Source organism: Eupeodes corollae, chromosome 1, assembly GCF_945859685.1.
Source record: "Eupeodes corollae chromosome 1, idEupCoro1.1, whole genome shotgun sequence".
Lineage (NCBI taxonomy): Eukaryota > Metazoa > Arthropoda > Insecta > Diptera > Syrphidae > Eupeodes > Eupeodes corollae.
The window spans coordinates 146,142,258-146,162,966 of record NC_079147.1 but is presented as its reverse complement, the minus strand read 5'-3'; the positions used below and the strand labels follow the sequence as shown (position 1 = coordinate 146,162,966).

Below are 20,709 nucleotides of genomic sequence, written 5' to 3'. Positions count from 1 at the left end.
ATGCCATTTTTGTATGGGAATTTTCGTTTCGCACCAGCAGCGTACTAGGCTTAAATTAGGAATTTTCGTTTCGGAGTTTCCAAAATTTGGAGTTGGTGGCCGCAACTTTAAGAGCGTCAACTCCAAATATTGGTCGCAAAGATTATTTTCACCCTAATAGATAAGAAATAACAATTTGAGTGCAAAAACTCGATCCTATATATGCATCTGTTGTGTGATGTTACCGTGCCAGTGAGACATCGAGTTGGTCAAAGTCGAAAATATCACTGCTATCAGGCATCCGTGTCACACGACCCGTATCATTCCATTGGAGTGACTACGAACTTGTACGTTCTCCGGTGAGTTCTGAACGAAGTGCGTCAAGATAATGAAGCTTAAAACAAAATAATCTTCTCTTAAGTGACGCAGCTCATTTTTGGCTAATTGGATTCGTCTATAAGCAAATAATACGTTATTGGTCGGGTGAAAATCTACATTTGCTTCCTATGGCTTTATCTCAAAGGAAAAGAGCTATTGTAGCCTTTTTAACTCTTTCCAGAGTATAAGGTTTTCAACTTCATTTTTTGTCCAATATCAGACCAATGTATTTGGCTTCATTGGTAAAAATTAGTGGTACACGTTTTAGTGAAAGAGGTACAATTTCTGGGGTCGGATGTGTCAACGTTGTTGAAAGCGCCCTCAATATCCAAGAAGGCCACCATAGTGTATTCCTTTATCTCTAGGGAGTATTCGATAGTTCTTACCAGAGTGTGCAAGGCTGTTTCTACCGATTTCCCTTTGCAGTAAGCATGCTGAGACATTGAAAGTCTCTTCTCAATGTTGTTACGTATAGGGATATTGATCAATCGTTCCAGAGTTTTGAGAATGAAAAATGATAGGCTAATAGGTCTTAGGTCTTAAGGGTTGACATGCGAGCATTTGCCCGCCTTGGGAATAAAACTACCTTTACATCTCTCCATTGCTGAGATATATAGACCAGATTTATACAACTTTTGAGAATCATCTCAATGATGGGCTAAGTTATATCAATGGTATATTGTAGCTTAGCTGGCACGATTTGATATGGACCTGGAGATTTGTAAGGTTTGAAACTATTCAGAGCCCATGTCAATTTTTCTTTTGTAACCAGACTTTTAGGAAAAATTAAGTTAATACCCGACCCAGGGCTGTTTGTTGTATTAACGGATTGGGAGCTATCCGGGAATTGGGTGTCTAGTATCAGGTTTAGCGTTTCTTCGCAAGAGTTAGTCCATGTACCATCTGGGTTTTTAAGACAACTAGGCATGGTTGGATTTGTCGAGGGAATCTTCCTTATCCTTGATGCCTCCGAGGATTCTTCTATGGAGTTACAGAAGGATCTCCATGAGGATCTTTTGGCTATTCTCAATTCTAGTTTATACTTTTGAGGTATTCTTTTTAGGAGTCCCAATCGTGGGGATGTCTAGTCTTTTTTGCTCGATTGAAAAGCCCTCTACAACCTTTCCTGAGTATATCTAGTTCAGCAGCCCACCAATATGGTTTCTTCTTTCCCCGCACTGTAGTGAGGAGGCAGGTAGTTTCCATGGCTTTATTGAGGGCTGCTGTAAGCTCATCGACCTTTTGATCGATTTCAAGAACGCACAAGGGCGGATCCGAAAGTTCTGGTTTAATCAGATTTTTCAGAGTCGCCCTATATTTTGGCCAATCTGTTTTCCTATAATTCCGGTATTGGATGGGTTTTGGGGTCCCCTCAATAAGTGTGAATTGGATGTATTTATGATCGGAGAACGAGTTCTCCTTTGATACTCACCAATTCAATATTTTATTTGAGAGATTTAACGAGACAAGAGGCAAATCTAAAAACTTCTTGTCGAAAACAGTGACTCGTTTTGGATGTATTGGCTTTTCAATATATGCGTTTTGGTTTTCTGTGTCATAATGCGACAATTTTGCTTGTTTACATATCCGCCAAGAACAAAATGAGCTTTATATGAAAAGATGACTTTTTTGGCAAAATCCACAGGCAATATTTCCTAGTGCTGTTCAAGCGTATCCACAACCACATTCGTTCAGAGGAAGGATAAAACTAATTATCTGTCAAATCAGACATAAGCTAAGTGTTACCATTCACGAAATTAGCACTACTTGAAAAAAACGTAAGATGGCGGACCCTATACTTGGAGTATTTTTCATGTTGTAATATAGAAAAGGTTTTTAAATTGCCGCGGGTAGATTTTGGCGCCCCGTGGCGGCCATTTTGTTTTGGTGACATCTGTCAAATCTTTTGTTAATTATTAAATTTTGTATGCCAAATCATCATGGCAAGTTACATAGACGTTGAGCGCATTGCGCCTATTTTACGGTAAATGTGATGGCTTTTCACAGTCGACATTTCAACGTTAGGTAGCCAGATTTGAGACGACTGGTTCAGTAAACATCAGCCAATACCCGTACGTTCAAGGAACGCAAGATCGGCAGAGAACATCGCCTCGGTCCGTGAAAGTGTATAGCAGAAACCGAGGCAGTCATTTCCTCGCCGTGCACAAGAACTCGGGCTTTCACAGACTTCAAACTGGCGAATTTTGCGTCGCGACTTGGGCCTTCAAGATTCAACTGACCCAGGAGCTCGAAGTTCATGACCATAAACAACGCTCGCTGACTGGGCTTCGAATCGTTTTGAAGAGGACCACAATTTTGGCCGACAAATCATCTTTAGTGAGGAGGAGCATTATTGGATGAATTGCTGTGTTAACAAGTAAATTTGCGGTGGGACGACATGAACCCATGCGAGGTTCCCCAAGTTATAAAGTATCTCCAAAAAGTTACCTTTTCGAATGGATTTTGGGCAGGCGGTGTAATTGGTTAATTTGTTGAGGCGTTCACCGTGAACAGCGAGCGCTTCATAACGGCCTAAATAAAAATAAATGGACGTAGACGACATGTAGTTCCAGTAGGATAGCGCTACATGCCACACAGCAAACGGCACGATTGTAATATTGCATGATCAGTTTGAGGGTAAGCTTATCTCTCGCAGGGGTTTATTATTGACCACGCTAGACTTTTTCCTGTGGGGTTTCTTGAAGTCGCAGGCCTATGCATATAAACCTAAATCGACCTATGCCCTTAAGGTGAACATAATACAGGCCAACGCTCAAATTCAGCCGGATCTATGCGGAAGAGTCATTGAAAATTTTACCACTCGGATCCGTGGAACTGTAAGAAGCCGAGGCGGGCATTTGAATGAACTCATATTCCACACTTAATGGCATACATGCGCCTTTCAAGTAACAAAATAATTTTGTTAATACCTCACACACAGCTTGTTTTATACCATATCAACATCTACCCAACCTTATTGAAAAACACTTTACATACATATTTTCTTTGACGATAACGATCTTCACGTTACTGTGAATGACCAGCGTTATCACACCATCCATGATTAACGACAGTTTTATAGCCAAATTGGAAGATATGGATTTGGACAATATGTGGTTTTAACAGGATAATGCCACAAGTTTCACAGCAGACCTTACAATTGGTTACCGAAAAAGTTTGATGAGCCTTTTATATAAAGAAATAGGCCAGTCGATTGTCAGCTTCTTCCATGCGGTTCAACCCTTCATACTATGTTCTATAGGGCTACGTTAAGTTGATATCAACAAGCCAGCGAAATAGCCGGTGGCGAAAAAAAAACATAGAATTGACCGTTGCAAACGTTATGAACACGGTATTTATGAACAAAGTCGAATTCCATTTGTAAATGTTCTGATTTTACTTTAAGCACATAATAAGTTTTTGAAATAACTCAAATGATTTGTGTTTCATAAAAAAAATAATGTGTAGTCCTTATTGGAAAAGTTTAAAAGTTAAGTGAGCCTTCTGATGATGTAGGTGATAGCTATCAAACTGTTTAATATTGAGCCAGATTTAACATAACTTGAGGATTCTTGTTTTAAATTCTTACTATTGCTTTTCTTTTATTCACTCAAAGATAACATTTGAAATTTGCAACTTACTTGTAAGACTTAATCTAAAAAAATAAATTAGGTGGCGCAAAAGTCCATGAAGAACCTGGGCCTAGTGACTTACAACTACAGTTTATATGCCGATTCCAAAGGGCTAATTTGAGAAAGCACTTTTTCATGACAAGAATTACTCTTGGAGGATTTGTTAATTAATCGCAAGATGTAGTACCCGTGAAAAAAGTTAGGTGGCAGAGGCAGGGTTTGAACCCAAGACCCCTTGCATGACATTCCAACGCACCAACCATCACGCTACGGGTACTACCTACATAATGAGTTAATCTACTTAGGATTTTATTGACTCCTGACAAAAAATTAAGTTTAATATGAAACTTGATATAAATAAGCTATAAATATGTTTAAAAAGATCCCAAGTGAAGTTGGATGCAACTTTAGACTTAAACTATAAATTTCAACTTGCGTTTCAACTCTAGAGATGTAATGAAATCTTAAGTTGGGCAACATGATAGCTTGCATCAAATTAAGCAACTTAATATTGAGTTTCCTTAAAAAGAAATTAAAGCTGACAAATATCACCAAATCTAAACTTTTTGAATTACCTCAAGACATCCGCAGTCTTTTAATATGGGAAAATTCTTAGAGAAATTGTATTCACGGATATTCTTTTCGTATGCATTCATTGATACTTTAAAGAGTTTTCCAAAAAGAGGTTTAATTCTAAATAACCCTCTATTTAGACAGCCGATACCCGTACCGTGACATTACAAGCTTCAACAAAATATTAAAATTATTAAATATAGTGAGTTTAGTGAAAACTGATAATTTAACAAATTTGGGCTGTAGAGACAAGTTCGTGATGTGATTGATCAAACCTGTGTGCGTCGCTCTAGAACAACATCAAATATTGATTCTGTAGCCCGCAGTGTTGACGATAACCGATTTAGTCAATTCCTTGTCAATTATTGGAATAAGGCATTCTACAAGCGATATTCTGCATAAAGACTCAGGAACTAAATCTTCTAAGCTTCAGTTACCACAAGAACTACAGAACTGTCGATCGCCATCCGATTTAGTCATTGAAATGCAACAAAATGATCCGAAATTTTAATCGAGAAATCATTTTCAGCGATGGCACCCATTCTCATCTGGGAGAGACTACGTTGAAAAGCAAAAATATTGTATCTGGGACTTGAAAAATCCAAAAATTGTTGTGAAAAACTTGGTATATCGATGCCTTTCCGCCAAACTATCTTAAGGGAAAAAATAATTGTATCGTAAACTACAAATCAAAAGCTTCTTGCTTGCTCGTGAAACTTATTATGCCTTAACTCAATATTGTAAATTATTAATTGTGCTTAAGCTAAGATATGTTAACAGCAATCAAGGCTTGATGCAATTTTAATTATTTAGTTTTCTTTTAATTTGAAAACTAGCGGAAAGGGCTCGACATCATTGTTTGATAAGGATTGTAGACTGGTGTAAACAGTTTCTATCCACTACACTACACAAATAACGTTTCGTTTCGGAAGAAAAGCCTTCTTACTTAGTTTTCTCTCAAAATGATAGTTACAATTGGTCACCGAGACCTTCCCATCTAACACCTCTATTGACTTTTTTCTTTGGGGCCAAGTGAAAGATAACGTCTACGCTTAATTATACAATGGATTCAAGACTTTTCAAAAAAAAACTCGTGAACTTATCGAAAACATACAGAACAATTGCTCAACTTGCATCTTTTAAAAATCCATGCAAAGGATTTGTTGCCGTAGTCGTGACGGAAAATTGATATATATCATTTTCTTTTGTTAATGACATTCTTTTCTCTTTACAATGAAATAAATACCTTTTTATTTCTGTTAAAAAACTACAATCTTTTTTTTATCAAAATAAAAACTTTTGTGGGAAAACCTTTTATTTGCTGACGAGACTGTTTACGTCTTCTACATTACAGTAAAGTTATCATGTGTAGATATTCCCATTCAAGGAGCGTTAAGAAATATAGGTATGACCTCAAAATAAAATCATATATTTTTGTTTTTCTTATTGAAATTGCCTAAACTATACAATTATAGGTTTTTATTTTCCAAACAAACAAATTTGTAAAAACCATTACCCTTCATTTGGCAAGCGTCAAAACGAACGGTTACATGTTCATTGTCAAACCAACCATGTTTACAAAATATAACGTCTTATAAAAAGATAATCGCACATTACACATACAATTGAGCACCAAAAAAACAAAATATGTAATGCGTACACCAAAAAAGACTCCTTGAACAAACGATAACGCTATTTTCATGCTTTACGTGTACATATTTGGGGAAAAAGGAATTTTAAGGACTTTATTATTATTATGAGAACATTTCCTTTGGCTCATACGCTTTCTACAAAAATATAGCTATAAAGAAAATTTATCAAAAACAAGGAACAAGAAAAAAAAAGTAAAAAACAGAACAAAAAGAAAAACATTGAAAAGGATTGTAAAATTTAAGTGCACACAGCACCATATTGCTTTTAAAAGATACTTTATGCGAAAAAAGATGGTATTTCAATTTATAGTCCAAATGAATAATACAAAAAAAAACTACATACAAACCTTTATATTCACAAGGCGGAAAAAAAGAAGGATAAGAGCCTTTCGAAGTGGTTACGCAAGCTTCAATGCTCATAAATTTGAAATGAGGATAATGAAGGACGTTTCTTTAATTCCCAATGAAAGCATATTTAAGTGTTAAATAAAGGAAGGAATGGAAAAATATGTATAACCCTCCAGTGCCTCAGTGGTAGTGGTGTAGATATCTCCGGAAATCCTAGGAGAACTAAAAAAAAAGAAAAAAGTATAACATCCTGATGCTGATCAAGATGTTAAAAACTGAACTTAAAATTTAATAAATCTAAAGGGTTATATTTGTTCTAAAGAAAAAAATACTCGTAGAAGAAGTTTTAAGGCACACATTTCGAACTTGAGAGAAACAGAAATTAAATAGAGGAGCTGATTTACGAAAAAAAGGAAGAGATTTCTTAAACTGTTTTAAAAACTAGCTAGTAAAACGAATCAGTAAATTCCAACATGATTCACTAAGTTTAGGTTTCTGAAAAGTCTGACAACGTATGCTTCTACCGAATACTCTTTATCGAAAGCATCAAGGCGTCACATCAAACCCGTCACTAAAATCTCAAGATGAAAAATGGTTTCAAAACCAGGAAAAATAAAGCTTACAGTTTGCTGATACGTGTGTAAAATTATTTTTTCACGCTCAAAGAAGTAAGGAACAATCTTTCCTATAAAATCGAAAAGCACCTAACTTGACACAGAGCACATATTTTCAACTCAATTATAATGACCTCCTACTTCTTGAAAGATATTTAAAATTATCCCTATCCCAAAACAAAACTAAGAAAACGGTACACACCCATCTAATCCTTATCCTTCTTTTCTAATCTTAGGCATTTCAAGCTCTGATAAGTAATTAATTAAACAAGTATATTAAGGATAAACAAGTCTTGACTACTCTGCCGACAGGATTCCGGTATTGACACAGCTGAAACGCAGCTTTGCTCAATGTGTCCATTGGCATAAGACAGGCTTAAGGCAAACCTTTAGTACTGTGATAACCTTACTTGACTTTTCAAAGGCATTTGATTGCAAACATTCTAATCTTCGTTGTGATAAACTGACTACTTATTTTAACTTCTCGAACATTTTGACCAATCGTTTGCAAACCGCATCTTGTAATGGAAAACTGTCTTCTATCCTTCCTGTTTATACTGGTGTTCCTCAAGGATCAATGCTTGGACCTTTATTATTTTCATTGTTCATTAATGGTCTGCCTTCTCTCAGTATCATAATTACGCTCACTATGTTCAGTTTTATATTAGTTTTCCCCAGATCAGGGTTAAGGATGAAATAGCTAAAATGAACATTAATCAACAGTCTATATATATGAAAAGTCAACCCGAAGCTGGCTTAAACTTTATCCTGAATAGAACAAAAACTTTTCTAACAACAAAACACAAATACAAACCTGAAAACTTCATTTCCGTTAAATAATTGTTTAATTAAATATATTACAGAACTCAAAAACTTAGGATTGATCTTCAACAATAAACTTACTTGGGACACTAACGTCGTTTAGAGGACTATCCGTTATTAGATTAATTCTACCCGCTCATTCTTAGTTAAAGTTTGTTAAGACACTCGTACTGTCTCTAATTACATGATGCAGACCCTGAATCTAAATCTGCTTAGAAGTTAAGAAATCATTTGTCATTGCTCGATTTGTTTTAAACCTGTTAAGATTTGATTATGTCTCGTTTCAGGTAAGTAAACCTTTTAGCTATAACTTGGAAGCTTGGAATCTTAATTTTCAATGTCATTGTGTTTGACATATGTTAAAGATGTATATTTATATTATTTTAAAGAAACATTTAAAAACAAAATAAATCAAATATGCATAACATTTTAAATAAGATTTAACTACTATTGTGAATTACATAATATGAAATTAGCCCAATATGACATTTCTTGTCAAACTAATCCTTAATGTTATAATTATAAAAGTTAGCTTTTTAACCTTCTTGAGTAAAAGGAAGGTCAATTATTATTCTGATTATTATATTCGATTCAACCCGACACCATTTTATAAAATATATATTTTTTTGAGAATTAAAAGTAATTATAACGAAGGTTAAAAGAAATTGAGTTTTATTTAGTATTAATTGGAAATAAAAATAGAAATTTTAACTGGCGAAAAGAAACATTGGTCCTTCGAGCCTTAAATTAGATTAAATTAATTAAAACAAAAAGAAAAGTGTGTAAATTTGTCTTTTATATAAAGTGAAATATACATATATATATACATATATATATAGACATTTTTAAACTTTAATTTTTAAAATTAATAAGTTGTGCAAGAAAATTGCGTAAAACAAAAAAAAACAATAAATTGCAATTGACTATAAATTTAAATTATTTAAAAAGAACATAATTGTGCTGTGCAAATCGGGGCTCCCGCGACGCGTAATTAATACCAAACTCAACTCTACATCATCCATCGAAGGCACACAAAGTAAGTCCTCATTTTTAAAGTATTTTTTTTTGCTCTTTTTTTTATTACATTTTTTTAAATAACAAAAGTCCATTATGTCGTTTGGGGAGCTTCAAAAAGAAGTTTTGGCGCAATTAGAGCGCGACTTTTCTAATTTTAAGAAGACAGGCCAGGCTCGTCGAACGAGTAACTATTTGAAAACTCGCATGGAGCTACTTGAACAAAATTTAGAAAATGCCAAACGATATCACGAGGAAATCGTTAGCGGGGGGAAGCTCGAAGAGAATTTTAAAAAGGAAGACATGATAGCGGTGTTCGATCAAATTCGCGCCATTTATCTCGAATATAGGACTGAAATGATGGATGGTTTAGACAAATTAAGTCCGTCCGCTCCACTTACGCCTACAGTGGGGGCACCTCCATCAACAGGCCTTCCATCAGCAACACACCAGTCACAGCCAAATGTCCTCAAGCTTCCTCCAATCAAACCTCCCACGTTCTCGGGGTCTTATACATCGTGGCGTTCCTATCACGATATTTTTACGTCACTTGTTCATAACAATCCTGGCTTGAACGAGATCCAAAAAATGCATTTTTTGAAAGAAAGTTTGACAGGCGATGCCGAACGTCTTCTGCATCATTTAGATCTTAGTTCTGGGAATTATGCAAAGGCTTGGGATTTATTGAAAGAAAGGTATGATCATAAAAGAGTTTTGGTCAATTCTTATCTCAAAGTCTTTTTTGGCCAACCTGTACAAAGTAAGGAATCTGCCGAATCCCTTAAAAGCTTACTTGACACAACAATCGAAGTTGTTCATGCTCTGGAAAATTTAGGATTACCAGTGAAGGACTGGGACACAATATTAATTTATATCCTCTTTCAAAAACTATCCGCCAAAACCCAACAGCTATGGGAAGAAAAGCTCGGCAATAACAAAGAACTCCCAACCTTCGCCGATTTTACTGATTTTCTTAAATCACGTTTTCGGACTTTGGAAGCTATTGTGCAGCAAGCCAGTTGCACTACACAGCCAAAGCCAGTCACGAAATCGCCTGTCACAGCTAAAACATTTCATGCTAAAACCCAAAAACAACAATTTAAAACGCAATATCAATGTCAAATTTGCAAAAAAGGACAACACTCGTTGATGAAATGTTATCGGTTTTTAAACATGGATGCGGTACAAAAGCAACAGGCTGTACAGCAAGCTGGAGTGTGTGAAAACTGTCTGCTTACAGCCACAAAACTCGTTTTTGTTTAAGTAACCGGTCCTGTTATTTTTGTAACCAAAAACATCACTCTTTATTGCACAACAATTTACACACACAAAACACGATTTCTAATCCTAGTAACTCAATTTCACAAAATTCAAGTTCTAATGCGAACAACTCAACACATTTTCAACAACGAAGTTCACAACTTCAGAACCAACAGGTAGCCGTGAATCCAAATGCTCCTGCTTTCCAACCAACAGGCGAAAGTGTTCCTGGTTGCAATACCCGACACAATTTTTATGCGTCTCAAGTCCACGGGACTCAAATTTTATTAGCCACTGCGATCGTTAGAGTTAAATGTGAATATGGAAGATTTTCAGATCTCAGAGCACTTATTGACCCAGGCTCAGATGCCACTTTTATCTCTGAGTCAGCAGCAAGGCTTTTAAATCTCACCCAACACCAAACAAATGTTAATGTATCAGGGCTAGGGAAGGTCAGCAGCGGCATCAGTCAAAGTTACGTTAACATAATGTTTAAATCTAAACATTCGACGTTTGAAGGCGCAACCAAAGCGTACATTTTTAAATCGTTGACTGGCCTTCTTCCGACCCACAAAATGATACCACACAATTATGATCATTTGGCTAATTTGCAGTTAGCAGATCCTGAATTTTATATTCCCGCTCCAATCGACATACTTTTCGGCTCAGATGTTTATCCGGACATTATATTACCGGAAATTATTCGCAGCGAGCACGTAGTCGCTCCCATTGCACAAAACACCCAATTGGGGTGGATTATATTGGGTAAGAATCCTGAAGTTACTCCAAAGTCGATCCGAAGTTTCTTCCAACACATTGATCTCGATACACAAATCCGAAAATTTTGGGAGATTGAAGAAATTCCTTTCGTGATTCGAGCTTCAGAAGAGGATATTGCCTGCGAAAAGTATTTTAATGAAACAACCAAGCGATTATGTGATGGGCGGTACGAAGTGAATCTTCCATTTAAAGTAGGATTTCATCCTGAACTAGGATCCAGCAAAGAAATGGCAACTCGACGTTTTTTATCTTTGGAACGACGATTTGAAAGGGACCCAAAATTGCAAGAAAGTTACAGCCAATGTATCATGGAATACCTTAGTTTGAAACACATGGAAGAAGTAGACGTAAACGACCCAATTTTGAAAACCCCTTTTCACTATTTTCTTCCTCATCATGCTGTATTTAAAGAATCGAGTTCTACCACAAAAGCTCTTGCGGTTAAAAGTGAGATGTACGTAGACGATTTCATCAGTGGAGGAGATTCTATAAACGAAACTCGTATAAAACGCGAAGAAACACGAAATCTTTTGGCGTCTGCAGGCCTCAAACTTCGGAAGTGGACGTCCAACTGCAAAGATCTTCTGCAAGACTTACCCAAAGAAGATTGTGAGATAACTTTTGAAGTGCCTTTTCAATCAAAAGATCATGGCAAAACATTAGGCATAAGATGGAATCCACAAGAAGACTCATTTTCGTTCAAAAACTTTCAACAGGAAACCGATGAAGTGACAAAAAGGACAATGCTATCAGCAATTGCAAAACTTTTTGATCCGCTTGGCTGGATTGCGCCATGTGTGATCAAAGCCAAGATCATAATGCAAAAATTATGGTGCAGAGGAACCGATTGGGATGAACCCATTTCATCAGATCTTAAAGAAGAATGGCAAGTTTTTCAGAAGGAATTGCCTTTAATACAACACGTTAAAATCCCACGGTGGATAAATACACACAATACACAGAAATCGGTGGAATTTCACGGTTTTAGTGACGCGTCGGAGAAGGCTTATGGAGCAGTTGTCTTCATACGTGTCCTTGATAATGCCGAGAATATTCACATGCATATACTAATATCGAAAACAAAGGTGGCTCCATTGAAAACAGTCAGTCTACCACGACTAGAACTTTGTGGAGCTGTTCTCTTGGCATCACTATTAAATTACACAAAAGAAGTTCTGCATGTCTCGAACGCAAAGGTATACGCATGGTCAGACTCAATGATTACGTTGGCTTGGATTAAAGCACAACCTTCCAAATGGACAACGTTTGTCAGTAACAGGGTTGCTGAAATCCAACGATTAACAAACTGCGATATTTGGAAACACATTCCAACAGACCATAACCCAGCTGATTTAGCATCTAGGGGCGTTTCACCTTCAGTGTTGGGAACACAAGACCTTTGGTGGATAGGGCCCTCATTTTTGCGAGAAAAGTGGCAATTTGAAATACCCGTACAACCATCTACTCTCGAAACCGAAATTGAAAGGCGAACGGAAAAGAAACAATGCTTAGTAGCCAACTCTGATGAAGCAGATGATGACATTAACAGATGTATACTAAGGTGTTCGCGACTATCAAAGATCATCAGAGCAATTGCATTCTGTTATCGCTTTAAATGGAATTGCCTTGCAAAAAGACGAAAAACATCAAGGATTTCAGGAGAATTGAATCCAGATGAGCTACAAGTTGCAGCCTTCTTGGTGCATAAAGCAGTACAAAGGCTCATGTTCACTGCAGAACTGAGTGAATTAGAGAATAAAAATACAATTCCCAAATCCTTGTTATCTCTTAATGCGTTCATCGATGGTAATGGGTTACTTCGTGTGGGTGGCCGACTCGAGAACACACTACTTTCATATAACCAGCAACATCCGATCATTCTAAAACCCAATTACCACTTCTCTGAACTAGTGATGCGAGATGCACACAATAAGACCCTACACGGAGAAAATCAACAAACTGCGGCCTTCATTCGTATGACTTACTGGATAACAAGACTTAAACAACACGTAAAAAAACATATACATAATTGCCCAATATGTTTCAGATACAAAAAAAGGAGTCTACAACAACTCATGGGAAGCCTGCCAGCACCACGAGTACGAATATCCAGACCATTCACCCATACAGGAGTTGATTACGCCGGTCCTATAGAAATTAAAACATGGAAAGGAAGAGGAGCTAAAACTTTTAAAGGATACTTTGCCATTTTTATTTGCCTGTCTACCAAGGCAATCCACCTCGAAACAGTGTCAGACTTGACAACACAGGCATTCCTAGCAGCTCTTCGTCGCTTCACCTCACGCCGAGGCATTTGTGCCCAAATTTATAGCGACTGCGGCACGAACTTTGTGGGAGCTAATCGCGAATTAGCCCGTATGCTAGAAGAAGCTAAACACGATTGGAAAGAAATCGCAGGGACTCTAGCTAATTCAGGAACAAACTGGAATTTTATTCCTCCAGCTTCCCCTCACTTTGGTGGTCTTTGGGAAGCTGGTGTGAAATCAGTTAAACACCATCTAAAACGAACCACAAGAGATGAGAGGTTAACTTTCGAGGAACTCTACACACTTCTCACGCAGATCGAAGCCTGTTTGAATTCCCGACCTCTATGCCCTCTATCGGATAATATCGATGATCTAGACTATTTAACACCAGGACACTTCCTAATTGGCGAACCCTTGCTCACAATTCCTCAAAAGGACAAAAACGTAGAAAACATGAGCTATCTAGACAGATGGAAAAAGACTCAAGCTCTCGTCAACGTATTCTGGCAAAAATGGAACGGAGAATACCTTTCACGATTGCAACAACGACCAAAATGGACGAAAAGGGAAGCTGAACCTAAAGTTGGAAGTCTTGTTTTGGTCAAGGATGAAAGACTTCCGCCATCCCAATGGGCATTAGCAAGAATAACCGACACACATCCGGGAGCTGACGGACTAGTCCGAGTGGTAACGCTAAAAACAAAATCTGGAATTATGAAACGGCCTATCACGAAAATCTGTTACCTACCGTGTAACACCTCGACCGATGAAAGCACCCTAATTTAAATCAATAATAATAAAAAAAAGTAATAATTCGTAAAAAAAATAATTGATTTGAAAATATATTAAAATCATCAAAATGATCAAAGACTCCACACGACACCACATTTAAATCATTACAGTCCACTCAAATCTCAAAAAGAAAACATTCAAACAATTCAAAGAATCCATAAAATTAGAATTCGAAATAGAATTATTTGAAATAAAATTCGAAAAAAAAAAAAAAAAAACTCATTATAATATTTTTTAAAAATTTTATTAAATATAATAATTTAATACACAACACAATAAATTCAAATAAATAAATTTAACTACACCACACCACCAGCAAATCCATCGATGAAATCCCTTCGGCAAATCCATCAAACCCCGTCGGCAAAAACACAATCCAATCGCCGTCGGCTTTTCAGTTTTTTATATTTTATATAAATATTTACACAACACAACAAGATTACAATTTTATACTTATTTCCACAAATTTTTAAATTAACAACACAACACAATGAAAAATTATTTAAAAACATTTTTTTTTTTTTTCACCGCTAAAAATTATCACACAACACTAAAAATTAATTAATTATTTTATATTTTTAAAATTGAATTGAATTCAAAACGAATTCAGACCAAAATCCGATATGACGTCATCAACGTTGGCTAACATCGGCAGCCATTTGCAATTATTTGCATTGTAAAATAACACACATTCATCACCCGAAATCGAAATCGTAAAAAAAAATACGCTACCGAAACACGTAAGCACACGCACACACGCACACACGCACACACAAAATTTTAATAATTAAAAACAAAAAAACAAAAGAGTCCAAATAAATAAAATTTATAAAATTTATAAAATTTATAAATAAAATTAAATTATAATAAATATAAATATAAATTAAATAAAAATTAAAAACATAATAAAAAACACCAAACCACATCCAACCCGCGCTTTATGCGGATACGACAGCAGCAGCAACGACAGCAGCAGCAAACACTTTACACAACACTCAATCACTTTGATGTTTTTCATAATTTATTATTATCAATATAAAAATAATAATCATTGGCAACCGCACTACCAATTTATAATAATAATAAATTTGATAATAATATAATATAATTTAATAATTAAAAAAAAAAAAACATTTTTTTTCTTACACACGCCCGGCACGAGAAATACTAATAAATTAATACAAAAAAATATAATTTAAAACACTGCGCACAATAAACATAACGATCGACCGCGACCCGACATCAATGAAAATCGATTTACGTTTAAAGACGATCGTCAATAGACCACGGCGAATTCAATAATGTGCATTGGTACAGAGAAAACAACAACAAAAACAACAAGAACATCGTACAGTAACCTTGAATGGGCAACGGTTGTAAAAGCTCATTGAATGAAATCAATAAGGAAAACTATGAGTGCAGGTGTTATGCACTAACATAAACTGTTATTTTTTGTTGTTAACCTTGAACTTGTTTGTCTTGTTTTATGTTACTCTAATAATTTTTCTCTTTGCATGTTCTTATCAAAGAAAGTTAGCAACAATTTGGGGGTACTTACGCATCGAATAAAAATATGCCAGGGCCGGATTGGACACTTACATCAAGGCGCCAATTTGCGAACATCGTTCACCGGGGCGGAGAATGTTTGACATATGTTAAAGATGTATATTTATATTATTTTAAAGAAACATTTAAAAACAAAATAAATCAAATATGCATAACATTTTAAATAAGATTTAACTACTATTGTGAATTACATAATATGAAATTAGCCCAATATGACATTTCTTGTCAAACTAATCCTTAATGTTATAATTATAAAAGTTAGCTTTTTAACCTTCTTGAGTAAAAGGAAGGTCAATTATTATTCTGATTATTATATTCGATTCAACCCGACACCATTTTATAAAATATATATTTTTTTGAGAATTAAAAGTAATTATAACGAAGGTTAAAAGAAATTGAGTTTTATTTAGTATTAATTGGAAATAAAAATAGAAATTTTAACTGGCGAAAAGAAACACATTGTTAAAAAGACTTCAAGTTATCTATCGAATAGACTTTATTGTTTTTCGCTCGCCTAATTTTTAACTTTTGTTGGTCAGACCATGTAATAATCTTCCAAGTCATTATCAGTTCTAGAATCGATAGCAGACAATTCCAACACAATTGTTCTCAATATTTCTTGAACTTGAACTGAAATACACTAAACTTTACTCAAATTTTGAAACATATGCCTTCAATAGCTTTCAAATTTACAACAAAACGCATGCCTTTAACTTAGATAATGCAGTATGCACCTCATTATAGGAAAGTTCTAGAAGTCATTAAACAAGGTAAGCAACCAACAGAAGTAACACCAATAATGGCAAAACCAAATTCGAAAAAATGCTACCCAAAGGGTCTAGCCTGGATTTGGATTAAGCTATCAATATTTCACGATAGCCGAGGAACATTGAATTTCGGAAGTGATAAAAAATGCACTTGAAAAAAAGTATGATTGGTTTTACTCCCAGATTTTGTTCAAGCTTTTAACAAGATTTGACACTTGGGACTTGAGCACAAAATGCTGAAATCTTATGTTACGAACGGACTATTTAGAGTGCAGTATGACCAAAATTATACGGAAGAAAAGAAGATAGAAGCCGGTGTACCGGTCCTAGAACCAACTTTGTATATTCCATATACAGGAGATATTCCAGATAATTTCGACGCTATCATGGCCACCTTGGGTGATGGTGCTGCGTTATTTGTCCTAAAAAGACCTATTGCAAAGAATGCCAAAGAATGTATGTATCCAACACTGGAAGAATTTTTCTAATCAGACCTGTAGTTTCTGAGATAAGCGCATTCAAACAAACAAACAGGAAAACACGCCCTTGAGCTTTATAATTTATATCTATATCTTTTTGCCACAAGTGTATGGAGAGTACTCAAATGGAAGTCTAAAACTTAAGCGATGATATATAGCCTATAGTCTATAGTCAATAAATGGGCTATCTAACATTGGAAGAATGTTTTGAATCAGACCAGTAGTTCCTGAGATAAGCGCATTCAAACAAACAAACACGCCCTTCAGCTTTATAATCTATATTATCTATATCTTTTTTACGCAAGTGTATGTTGAGTACTCAATTAGTCTAAAACTGAAGCGATGTTATATAGCGTATAGTCTTACTCAATAAGTGGGCTATCTAACAATGGAAGAATTTTTTAAATCAGACCAGTAGTTCCTGAGATAAGCCCAATCAAACAAACAAACAAGCAAACACATCCTTCAGCTTTATAATATTAGTATAGCTAGCGATTACGTCATAAAATAGAGTATTGAATTGTTTTATTTAATTGAACTTAAGAAATGGTCTTGATATAAAAATATTAACTGTGACGAACTATACAAAGTAAGTACCTTTTTTATTTTGTTTAAATGACTTGTCAATGAAATCAATGTTCTCACCTGAAAAAAAAAAGAAAAAATAGTATTATTACTTTGCATTTCTTATCAAAAGAAAAAAACAAAAACAGTATTACGGAATTATTCACACTTGAATTCATTTTATTTTCCTGTTTCAAACTTATTCGAATCCATTCGGAACGGTATGATTGTGTGTCAGAGACAAAACAAAAAAATAAGGTAAGGTAGGCACCATTACACATCTAATGTCCAAACCCTTCGATACGAATCGATTTCATGCTGTTGTTTTTAAAAAAAGCACATAGAAGTTAGATTCAGTCATGGTTGAATTTTGTCTAGAATAAAGGCTTATAATTGAACAGTGAATAATTATGTTAGAATAGTGAATAGTTAGTGGTTACGCAATTCCGATTATTGAATTAGAAATGGCATGCGATGCCAAGAGCGCGTCAAGTAAAAAAAAAGAGAGAAAATCTAAACCTGAAGTTTAAAAGTATGAACTGGTTAATGTAAAATAACTCTGACCTATCTATCCAGAACAAACTTATGTTATATAAGCAAGTTCTTTGGTATATAAGAAACAAGGAACTCGTATGATTTAATTTAGAATAAATTAAGTTAGCATAGAAAAGGTTATAATGAGGTAATTTTAAAAGATAGACATATGCTGTCGCGGACTTTTTTTTTAACTATTAAATGGAAACAAATCTGTCATACACTATTTTAGCAAATCTTCAGCAGGTTATTCTCTTAAGAACGAAATTCTCCAATTTTGAAACATTCTTTATTATTGCTCAGCTCGTATTAGTCTGAGTCGTGAAGTTATAGAGCTTATAGCCTTGTTCTGTACCTAAGACGACAAGAATTTCTCCAATCAAACCCGTAGTTCCTGAGATAAGCGCATTCAAACAAACGAACAAACAAACAAACAAACTCTTTAGCTTAATAATGCCAGATATCGATTTACATCATGACCTTCAAATCGAAATGACTACAGAAGTGGTTTAAAAAATTCACACTGTGTCAGACAATCAGCGACTGGAAAGTCATACCAACTCCGAACTGCATACCGTCTTAAATGTAAGGACCAATGTTCGGATATTAAGAAGAGCCAAGCCTCATAAGGTTATGGTCTTAAAGCTATGGGAAAGTATCACAACTATAAACTTCCTCTTAAGTGATTTATACATTAAGAAAGAAAAATCATTGGTCGATGGTTTTTTTCACGGCCACTGTATCTTGAGAGGAATTGGCAAATCCTGGAAATCTAATTCTTGTCATGACAAAGTGCTTCTCAAATTTCTAAGAAATGTAGGTTTATAGTTCTGAATCACTATTCGGCTGCTTAAATTTTGTTTGCCAGTTTCTTTTAACTTCCTTAAAAACCCAATTGATTCTTTAAGTCTATTGAAGTTCAATAAAAGTAAACGAATTTTTTAATTCAATTCTATCAATCTCAGTTAATTTTACTGCAAACTTAGCTTTATCCCGAACTATCGACCAGCTTACAGTTTTTAAAATTAGAGCTTTTGATTTCGACAGGAAACACCCGAAATATTTAATAGTTATGAGGAATTGAATATTTCAAGGACCATCAGAAAAGTAACGACGTTACTGGTTTAATTTCTTGAAATTTTATAACACATTAGTCTATGCAACGTACGGTTTTGAAATCAAATGTACAATTATTCAAAAATGTTCATAGTTGTTCTTTAGAAATTACTGTCATTTTACAGTAAATGGATATGATTTCTATTTGAAAACTCGATTTGGTAAACGTCATATGAAAATATCGAGAAATTGTTTTCTTGATTACATCTATAGCCTAATAGTCCGGTCAATTTAGACATTTGACCTACGACAAATTCAGGGGAAGCTGAAAATTCTTAAAATTGTTTAAATTATAATTATAAACATTGTCTTAAAAGTCCCAACCGATCCCATGTAAGGAAAAAATTTTAGCGGGGTAATAAGGTCCAAAAAATGAGTTTTTCGCGATTTTCTTGAAAACGGTAAGTTTTATCGCAAAATTACCCCAGACATAATTTGTAGATCAGGGAATTTCCTATAAAAAAGGTATCAATAATTTTTTCCCTAAAAGCCACCGCTTCTGAGATATAACGATGCAAAAAATTGCGAGCGTCATAATATGCCTAAGTACCTCACCCATATACTTTCTGTAGCTGTAATGTAAGTAAGAATATGTTTCTGTCGGTGATTTTAAGTTACATTTAAAATATAAAATACTCATGAGTATTATTCTGAGAATTATTTTATTTATTTATTATTTATTAAATTAAAACGTGCCGATAAAGTTGTTCCTCTTTTAGCTATGAGTAGCACGATTAAAGTTCATGAAGAAAAAATACCTGTTGACCCTGTATTATTGTTCCAGCGCATGAGTATTACTGCAGCATTTCAGGATGAAATTGAAAAGTATTTCGAATATGAATTAGCTCCGTACCCTTTATCGTTGTTTGATGATATCGGGATGCGTAAAACACAGAAGTCTGCCATTTACGGTTGTTTCGAAAAAGTAAACATTGATATAAACAACGATAATGCGACGTACATTATTGATGGTGGATATTTACTGCACCGTGTTGTTTGGGATACTGAAGAAACATTCAGTGTTATTTTTGATAAGTACGTTCAGTATGTACGTCGACATTTTGGTCCCAGAGCTACTGTCGTATTTGATGGCTTTAATGATTGCACGACAAATATTATCAATCTTCATCTTCATCTTCCGACATTTTATTTGATGAATTTATGACAGTTCCTACTAGTCAACAGAAATTTTTGGCAAATACTCACAACAAGTCTCGATTTATTTCAATGTTAAAAGAAAAGTTTACTGCTGAGAATATACTGGTTAAACAAGCTCATAACGACGCCGATGTACTGATTATCGAAACAGCAATAGAACAAGTTAACATGACAAATATAACGATTGTTGTGGGTGAAGATGTAGATTTACTCGTGTTACTCACTGCTCGAAGTCCAGCTGAAAAAACTATTTTCTTCTTAAAACCAGGATAATCTCAAAATCAATCAGAGTTTTATTCATCAAAAAGTTTGTCGACTTTTGCAAAGTGTCGAAATCACATACTATTTTTACACGCCATAACTGGCTGTGATACGACATCTGCATTTTACAGGAGGGGTAAAACAACTGCATTC

General features: G+C 35.0%; 3 protein-coding genes across 3 annotated transcripts in view; 2 read left to right on the top strand and 1 right to left on the bottom strand.

The window, feature by feature from the left end:
* The window catches only part of LOC129942321 (furin-like protease 1), a 705,779-nt gene that overhangs the window by 455,950 nt on the left and 229,120 nt on the right, over positions 1-20,709 (bottom strand). The gene's annotated exons all lie outside the window — the stretch shown is intronic.
* LOC129945488 (uncharacterized) lies at positions 9,109-10,275 on the top strand. Its single transcript, XM_056055276.1, has one exon. The coding sequence runs from the start codon at positions 9,109-9,111 to the stop codon at positions 10,273-10,275; it is 1,167 nt and encodes a 388-aa protein (XP_055911251.1).
* LOC129945479 (uncharacterized) lies at positions 10,848-14,105 on the top strand. Its single transcript, XM_056055264.1, has one exon. The coding sequence runs from the start codon at positions 10,848-10,850 to the stop codon at positions 14,103-14,105; it is 3,258 nt and encodes a 1,085-aa protein (XP_055911239.1).